General features: G+C 33.8%; 1 protein-coding gene across 1 annotated transcript in view; it reads left to right on the forward strand.

Annotated features, from left to right (window-relative positions):
• The window catches only part of LOC121312867 (cleft lip and palate transmembrane protein 1-like protein), a 14,523-nt gene extending 7,565 nt beyond the window's left edge, over positions 1-6,958 (forward strand). The window contains exons 10-17 of the mRNA XM_041244722.1: positions 590-655; positions 1,184-1,234; positions 1,604-1,686; positions 3,792-3,826; positions 5,037-5,092; positions 5,396-5,440; positions 5,966-6,081; positions 6,554-6,958. Coding sequence (XP_041100656.1) covers positions 590-655; positions 1,184-1,234; positions 1,604-1,686; positions 3,792-3,826; positions 5,037-5,092; positions 5,396-5,440; positions 5,966-6,081; positions 6,554-6,638 — 537 coding nt within the window. The 3' untranslated portion in view covers positions 6,639-6,958. The remainder of the gene's footprint in view (positions 1-589; positions 656-1,183; positions 1,235-1,603; positions 1,687-3,791; positions 3,827-5,036; positions 5,093-5,395; positions 5,441-5,965; positions 6,082-6,553) is intronic.
• Positions 6,959-9,909: the final 2,951 nt, after the last annotated feature.

Here is a 9,909-nt window from a genome sequence, read left to right on the forward strand (position 1 = left end):
TGTCTTTAACCCTTTACCATATCAAAACTATGTCTTAACCTGTGGAATAACACCAAATGAACTGTTGAAACAGGCTCGCAATATCAAAACAAGTGTTAAATGCTTACTTTCTAATTGTAGAGTTTTTCTAACTAATCTGTTTCTTGTTGAATAGTTTTGTTTTCTACAGTGATAAGGTACCCTCAAGTACTAGCAAAACCATAAAAACATTTTTTTTTAAAAGTATGTCAACACTAATTTATGTTGGATGGTTGAATTTATTTATTTATTTTTTTTGACTGGTAAGTTGTACTATGTTTGTTTTAGCTGCGAGGATATGCGTTCAAGTGTATTTTTTTTTCGTTTTACTGGTTATGTGGGAACTATGAGGAATGTTCTCATGACAAAATGAACAGAAACCGGTGTACAACTGGTGTACTGCATGCTGTTTCTTATTTTAATAATCTAAACAGCAGCAGTTCCTAATATCACCACCATAAAACTGGTGCTGTTTTAGAATTGATCTAATTGATTGAATTGAATTGATTCCACAGTGTTTTAATCTTCATGTAAACTTTTTAATTTTTTTTTTATTACTTTTTCATTACAGGTCTGGAAAGTGAAGAAGGCTTTTAAGATGCAAATTCACTGGCATGGCTTGAAACCAACATTCAAGGTTCATAATTATTCCTTCCTTTTAATGCTGCGCTTGCCTTTTAAAATGGTACATCCACTGATGGCTAATTTGAAACTAACAAACTCCTGTTTCTATTGTCCTGGTATAGTACAATTGAGGTACTGACCTCTACCCACACTGTGTAGTGGATTGCAGCGTGTCCATTCAGCCAACCTGAAGCATTTGCCTGATGTTGGTGACCAGTCTGAACACAATTTATTTCCGCCTGCATGCTTTTGACATCCAGCAACTGACAGTTAAAAAAGCACTTAAACTGCACAGCCTGGCAGGATGCAAAGATTACTGCATACAGGGCATTCCCTTGTGTGTTAGACAACCAGCAGCACTGTTTCTGTTACTCAAGACTCTCTTCCTGATCTATCTCACTCATTTTAGTTACTCGGTATATTACCAGGGTCGTTGATTTAGAGGTCTTCTTGTTTGGAGGGTAAACCTAGTGCAAGAGATTATCAGAACTGTAAACAAGGTACATGACTCGTAACAATTTATTTTGTATTCTCTTAACAGTTTGGAACATCCGATGAATCTGAGAGAAGAACTGAGGCATATGACACCCAGGTATAAGATATGTGTTTTTTTTTTTTTTTTTGATTACTTTTTTTAAATTCACCTAAATTTTGACCAGCTCTATAAAGCCATTTAAAACAATTAAATACTATTTTAAGTGGGGTATACTATGAGGTACCAGCCACTCAAATATTGACATGTGGAAATGTAGAATGTTGCATTGTCATTCATACTATTGCCTTGCAATTAGTAGAAAGAAAAAAAAGGTTGCATTTTAAACATACTAATTCTATAGATAGAAGAAAATCACTATTTCATCACTGTTTATTTTCAGACCAATGGTGTATTTATTAAAATATCCAGATGTTGAGATCCCCAATTGTTTCATTTGTTTGTTTTTTTTGTTTTATGTTGTTTCAGGCAATGAAATATTTATCATATTTGCTGTATCCTTTGTGTATTGGAGGAGCAGGGTACTCACTGGTGTATGTAAAATACAAAAGGTAAGAATGCTGATTTTATACTTTTTGAAAAACTATAATATATATTAATTTGTTTCAAAATAGATATGCATATGCATGCTAACTTCACTATAACGAACCCCCATGGGACCTGGAGAGATATCATGGTGTTCACTATGACAGGTGAAAATAACAAAAATTAATTAATATAGTGCAAACTCATCTATTAACCACAAATTAACAACAAAGCAGCATACCTTAAATCAGAATTCAATTTACTCAAGGGCAAAAAACAGCATACCTTAAATGCAAATTCAGGTTACGCAAGGGGGCGCAAGATCTTTATTTGAGCTGTGTATTTTTGCTCCACAGTTTATTTAAATATATTTTATTTGAACTGTGCAAGCACAAAGTGTCAATCATTCCCCTGAGCATCGCCCACTTCCATCGAGGAAATCGAGGCTTGCTATTGCTGTTTGCTGACACGCTCACCCAATCACAGCTAACTTTAGTTGGAACCCAAAACTGACACTCAACAGACGACAAGTTCTGGATGGGGGCTCCAAGCTTTACAGAAGGACTGGGCTGAAGTTAGTTACTTATTCACACAATTACATATTGAATATTCGCTCACATTGTAGGGGAATTCACATAGATAGTCTGATGTGCCACATCAAATTTAAATAATTTTAAAGCTTGAGTATTTATCTTCAACACAAAGTAGATTGCGGAGTGACACAAGTAGGCATTCACAAGCAATACTGTGAAATATATACACGCACACGCTTTTACTGAACTGCAATGATATTAAAATAACGAACAATCATCGACATTTACTGGAACAATTATATTTTGTGTGCCCAATTAATCGATTGCTATTTTGAGGCTTAACTGACAGCTCTAGTGTGTACTTTCACTACAAAAAAAATATAAAGATAGATAGATAGCAGGGAAATACAGTACCATAGCATGTACGAACGGGTCAAAAGCAGGAACATCAGCAGAAAAAAAACATCAGCAGAACAAGCAAGGTCACTTTAATAACATACCCCCCCCCCCCCCCCCCCCCCCCCCCCCCCCCCCCCCCAGTGCCCAGCCCTCCCTATACTGTCTTCTGTTCCACCCTCAGTTATCTGTATATAATTTCAATACGTTCATTAAAATGTACATTGTCACCAGAAAAACAGGCTACCTCGGGCAAAGTTGATAACGGTATTGAAATGTGTTTTCTTAAATTATAAATGAAATAATGACAAAAAAGGAATATGCATAAAGAACATCATGCCCATACTGTTTTATTCCATAGTTACAGGTTGTATAGTATGTGTGTAAAGCAAGTACTTTAAATGTACTGAAAAATACAGATGCTTCATATTGTGTAGTTATGTACTGTTTCTAAGTACGTTTTAAATACATAAATAAAATGTGTAAATAAAGCAAGAGGAAAAAATCTTGGTCTCATTTTGACAGACTTTAGAGGTATCATGTTTTGCAACTATTAGATGGTAATATAAGGACCATTTCATTAAGATTATTTTTCTTCCTTCATTGTGCTAGTAATTTTTTTTTTATTCTTGCTAGAATCTTGCTCTTTTCTAAAATCTGTAGCTTCCTTGTGTTGCAGACCATATTCCACAGTGAAAAAGACATAACTTGTTATTTTTTTCTTTTTATTAACAAAGTAGTTGAAAAATAACAGCTACTATGGTGATAATCGGTGTATCGTGAAAGAGTGGGCTCTCAACCATTCGTATCGTGGAAATTTACTATAGTTTCATCCCTATTTAGTATGAAGTTGCCTCCTCACTCCTGGTTGCATTTTGTGTGAAGGTGGTGGGGAGGCAACAATTGCATATGTCATGCATGATTAACACTACAATAGGTTATCTTTGAATTCGCCAACCATGGTCTTTGTTTTCACTGAGAGAATAACACATTCACATTGGAAAACGTTCAGTGTCAGTCAGTACTGAAATTGCTGTATTCGGTTCGATCCTCGTAAGTGATCGTTCTAATAAGACACATTTCCATTGAGAATTGTTTCTTGCTGTTGGGATCGTTAAATGGGGGTTTGTTGTAGTGAAGTTAGCTTGTACATGTATATATTATTGCAATTAACAATTTTACTTGATTTTATTTTTTCACAGCTGGTACTCTTGGCTAATCAACAGTCTTGTAAATGGTAAGCTTTGGGTTTTGCTAACCTCACAAAACAATACTACTCCATGTTATTTATATGATTCTGTCTGCAGAAAAATAAATTTAAAAATTGTATTATCTGACGTAGAGATTTAAAATCACTTTACGATTTATCATGAAAGATATGATTTGGCAAAGTTTCTTAAGTCAACCTGCTTTGACAAAATTTTTATGTCATAATAAAAATAGACTATATTGGTGCATTTACACTTAAAACACAGACCAGAGCTTGTGCTTCTACATATATTCACATCTAGGGTTACCAGGTTTCCAAACTGGGACTTTTTTTTTCTTTTCTTCAATTCACTGACACCGTAGCAATTCTGCAGCCTTAAAAAAAATAAAAATAATTATATATATATAATATAAACGTCATGAATCATAGTATTAAAAAATTTTTATTTATAAACATCAGGTGTATTTATTACAGATCATAACAACTCGTTTTCATTCTGTTGTCATTGAATCAAAACTTAAATGTACAAAAAGCTAGATTAGAAAAAATCGATTTGCTATTACTGTTTAAACATGTGCTCTACACAATCAGAATTATTAAATGCTTCAGATTATACATTTTATTTTGAACGGTGCTAATGCAGCATAGTAAATTACTCTGCTGTTAACTTGCCAAGTTTGACGCTGGCAACGGGGGAAATATGAGCTGTCTCCGCAGCTGCTGTGTTCATTAGAGCAAAGAACAGACCAAAGCTGTCAGAGCCCCTCTGGAGCAGGACACTTTTAGGACGGCTGGACCTAGGATGGCTGCGTTTTACACAAAAAAAAAAAAAATACCTAAGCCACGTCAAAGCCAGATTAAATGTGGCTCTATAAACAGGGTATATGTCTCACTACACTGTTTGGCCACAAATTTGAAGAGTGTATGTAAAATTGGACAATTGTATATGGTCACTTTGCACAAGTTATTGAGAGTATTCAATTCTGTATATAGAAATGGATATATAGAAGCACCCTGTGTATTTGTCTGTCCATCTTTGTCACACTTACTGTTTATCATTTATCTAGAGAGAACTGATTATCCAGACGATGCAATTTTTACATGTGCACAGGGTGGATGTTGGTCAGGTTATTTACTTTTTCATGATAATGATTGCTTAAGTTTTGTATTGTAACAACCAAGATGGGAGTGTCCGAATAACTATGACTATACCTGTAATGTGTTTTTGTTTTTACAGGGGTTTATGCTTTCGGATTCCTCTTCATGTTACCGCAGCTATTTGTTAATTATAAGGTTATTACTGAATGTTTTTTGCTTTGTTTCTCAAAATTGTCCTGCAATTAGAAAATATGTACGGTCTATTCTGAGATTATGTAGGGATGGAAATATTATTAGTGTACAATATTGTGTGTTAATTTGTGCAATGCTCTTACATAATTGGTGCTTAAAGTGTTTTAAACATAAGATTAGATATATAAAATAAAGTTAAAAAATGGAAAAAGGACAGTGTGAATGTATAGACTTTAAATTTGTGGTGATCCTTATTAGGGACTATTTGTACTGACATTTGAAGATTTTTTACATTTGTTTTTACAGTTCAAATCTGTTGCCCATTTGCCGTGGAAGGCATTCATGTACAAGGTAAGTTTTAATTTACAGGTGTGTGTGTATGTGTATATAATATAATTTTTTTTTTTTTCATTCTTTGGTAAATTGTTTAATACAGTCTTACATTGTTTCTCCCTCTGTACATGCTACATCATCAAAAAATGTGACCTTGTTATCTTTTCAGTTAATAATGGATGTAAAGTGACCTTTGAATGTTGTGACCATGTGGAGTATGTCATGTTGTTACTCATACCTTTTCAACATTCCACTGCTGCGAGTTACCTTGCATACAAATTAAATCTCAGCTTGCTTGCTTGGCCAGTAAATGAACAGCAGTAATTGTTGTAGGCTACAGTAATACTAGATTCTTGCTAATGTTCTATATATATATATTTTAATTTTATAATGCTGATCTTGATGGCACATCATAAAATACTGAGAACCATGAAAAGAATGCTTTGATTGCCTTTCATTCAAGCAGTTGGAAGAGAACGTACTGTTCCGTCCCTTAGATGATGATCAAAGCTGTGGTAATTTTACTACCTTTTGTTTTTCTAGGCATTCAACACCTTCATTGATGATGTCTTTGCCTTTATTATTACCATGCCAACATCACACAGGCTTGCCTGCTTCAGAGACGATGTGGTGTTTGTTGGCTACCTTTATCAAAGATGGTAAGCTTAAGAGTCTTTGGAGTTAGTGAGCTCTATTCACACAAAGATTTCTGTTATTTTGAGTCCCTTCTGCAACTCTCGTAAGTGAAGATTTGTTCTGCTTCAGAGATTGGTTGGTTTGCTTTAGTTTTTCTAGTTTTTAAATTAATTTGGTTTTGGACATGGAAAGAATTCTTATCTCAATATTTAAGCAGTCATGCAGAGACAGCACCTGCAGTAAGTTGAACCTAAGGATACATATACTAATTAAAACAATTTATTCATGTCTTGAAGAAAATAGTTTTAATAATATTTCAGAGGTTTATTATAATGGCCTACAAAAAATATTGTATATAGAGCAGCAACATGTAAAACAGACGTTTAGGCTAACTGTTTACCTAAATGTTTTGCTTCTGCCATTGTGCAATATTGAATTCATTTATAGTAGTAAAGTATTGTTAATTAATCTGATTGTATATATTGTATTTTTTAGGCTTTACCCTGTGGATAAAAGTCGAGTGAACGAATATGGACAGTCATACGACGAGAAACCTAAAGGGAAACCCCACAAAGACTAAAGAATTGGGTCTGAGGTTCTAGATGCACCAATCTGTTGCTGGAGTGGAAACTTCTTGCTTCCACAGTTCAGAAGTGTATTCAGAGGTAGAATATGTTTCTAAAACAATGTGTCAAGCAGATCCTGCAGCACATCCAAATACCTATTAAGTTCCTGTATGCTGCTATTTGGCACTGGCAGGAGGTATGAGGTTGCCCTGCTTGGTTGAGGGTTTAGTGGTTAGACAGTAAGAATTTGCTTTGTGGATCAATATTGATCCCATTGTTAGCTTACAGAGTCTACAGCTATGGCCTAAAGTTTTGCATTACCTAGAATTTTAGGATTGAAAGAATTTTAAATTATATATATATATATATATATATATATATATATATATATATATATATATATATATATATATATATATATATATATATATATATATATATATGAGAACATAATTTAGATCTGTTATTTAACATCATGTAAAAATCTACCAGAAGCCATAATAGTAATACAGTATTTCATGTTAGATTTTGAAATGTCATATTTTTCAATTTGTCGGTTTTTTGTTATGTATATGGACAACTAGAAAGCGGTATGTAGTTCAGTATGTTGACGTAACATTAATTGGCAGGTTTCGTTTGAAGCAAAATTAGTTCATTGTACACGGTGATGCAAAACTTTTGGCCATAGCTGTCTGCAAAAGCTTATAGTAGTAGGAGCTGAACAAAATGAAGCATATTCTACCTGGATTCCTTTTTTAGTATTGCATTTGAAATTGAAAGAATGCTATGCCTTCTTTGTTGCCATCATATAAAAAAGAGATCATACTAAAGGATAATGGAATGTATTTCTTTAGTAAATGTTATCATTACAGTTGCCAAGAATGAACTATTGAGTCATTCCATGATAATAACATGATTTTGGTTGCAATGAATAATATTGTAGAATGTGTTTTATAATCCTGTCTGATGTTGGTACTGTGGACTTCACAACTACTGTTGGCTGTGGTGTTTGAGGACCTACCCAGAATTCCAAAACCAAAATGTACAAATTGCTAAGTAATGTCGTCTGCCGATTTTGTTTTATTTTTTTGTGACCTATTTGCAAAGTGATGGTTTTGATTTTAAACATTTTGGGGTAAGATTTACTGTATTGTTATTATTATTATAAATATTAACCCCAGCAATAACAATAGGCTTCCCATCCATTCTGGTTTGGAAGCCTAATAATAATATTTATCACACTTTAAGGTATATGCAATGAGCTGATGTTTTGGAGTGCTCAGTGACATTAGAAGTAGGGATCTAATTTTTACACAAACATACTTACAAAATGTATTTTGTGCACGTGTTTTGTTGCAGTAGTCATGCACCAAACACATTCAATACTGATACTTTTAGTATTACAATTATCCAGCTGATTAATCTGAATGACTCTGTATATCACAGTCTAAAGAAAGCAAGACTGACCTTTGGCTGATATTTTAAAATTATTCCCACAAAACACATGGATATTCTCTCTGAAGTGACCCAGACTGATATACAGTAGGAGTCTTTTATAAAACAAGTTTCTGTTTAGATGGTACAGCAATGCAGATAAAAATGAATTAACAATAGAGAAAAGTGCACCAAGATGGGAAGCAAGTGATTATAGTATGAACAAATACAGTACTTCACTAGCTTCCTTTAGTATTTCTCCATTGGAAGCAACTCTGCAACATATTACAAAAAAGTGTGGATTGAATATCAGCATTGCCTGACATAACTTGAACTTCATAAATGACAACAATCGCAGCAGGCCAGTATTCTTCTCATTGTAAATGCATCTAGGATTGACATGACCCTCACCCCTTTTAGCTTCAAGCGCAGCCATCTGTAGTGCTTAATTAATTGAGCATTATTTTACTATGTTGATTACTGATCTACTGTACACAAAGAAATGAGGAAATGTGAATTGTCTTTTTTTTTTTTTTTTTTTTTTTTTAATATGCAATTTCTTTATAATGTTGTTATACATTCGCTAGCACCACCAGCAAGTAAGTTCACAGTACAGTGGTTATTTGTCACCTGGGATAATACAACAGATGATTTTTTGAAAAAGCTGTCTTCAATGTTTGGTACAATTCCTGTCACTAACATGATTAGTTATGTGGAGTGCCCGAGGTGCATTTAGACAACTATTTTCAGTTTTGATGAGAGATTTTCCCAAAAATGTAGTCTGCAAATGGAACTGCATAAAATGAGGCAGAACACGTACCTCAACCACCACCTTCATCAAAAGAACCCCCATTTATACAGTTTTAGCATGCTGAACTGTGTGAATGGGAAACCTGCCTTCCAGGTCTGGAAGTTTGGAAAAATAATATACAGTATATCAACCGGATGAGATTAAACAGGTAAAAACAACAGCTTCAAAATGTGTATCTGTGACAGTATGACTTTTTTTTTTTTACTATCCTGTAATTACAACATGGTCAAATGTATAGTATGTTATGATATAAATTAATGTTAATGTCTAAAATGCTAACTTTCTTCCTGCTAAATGGAATTGGTACCAGTTACTGTTTGCATTATCTGTTCTGTTTTGTAGACATTTTCATTCTGTTTTACTCTGTGAAATAACAAGTAAAGTTAATGCTAACCGTTCATCAGGTTTTTTTTTTATTTTATTTTTTTTTTATATATTATTAATCCTAAAAAGGTTCCAGTCATAATACCTGCCTGTTAAGCAGAATCTCTGCCTACATTCATTTATACCACTGGCACTCAAATTGGTTGTAGGACATTAAAATATATCCATGTAACTTGGAAGGTAACATGTATTGAATATTGTCCCCCTGGTATGGTATTTTTGTTTTCTCAAATTAGTTATGGAGAATGTTTATTTGCTTAATTATGTATTTACTATTAAATGGGGAAGGCGGGGCATTGCAGACTATGGTTCCCAAATAATTGTTTTTTTATAGAAGTGGTGGATAACTTTCAATGTTCAGTAAGTTCTAAGTGATTGCAGTTGCAAATACATTTGAGATGTATTTATGAACCTCAGAAAGGTAGCTTACCTATAAGAAAACTGTCCTACCTTCCTAACATAATACACATAAATCAGGACGGTACAGAGACAGTATCGACGTTCTAAACTGCTTGGAAACATGGCCATGACATAATAATGGTCACTTGCATCAAATAACCATAGTTGCAAATATGGCCATGTACAGCAAGACGTTAGGCCCGAAAGGAGCAAAACTGAGCTGTTAATCCGAATGCTGCCAGTCGACATAATATCAC

Source organism: Polyodon spathula, chromosome 3, assembly GCF_017654505.1.
Source record: "Polyodon spathula isolate WHYD16114869_AA chromosome 3, ASM1765450v1, whole genome shotgun sequence".
Taxonomy (NCBI): domain Eukaryota; kingdom Metazoa; phylum Chordata; class Actinopteri; order Acipenseriformes; family Polyodontidae; genus Polyodon; species Polyodon spathula.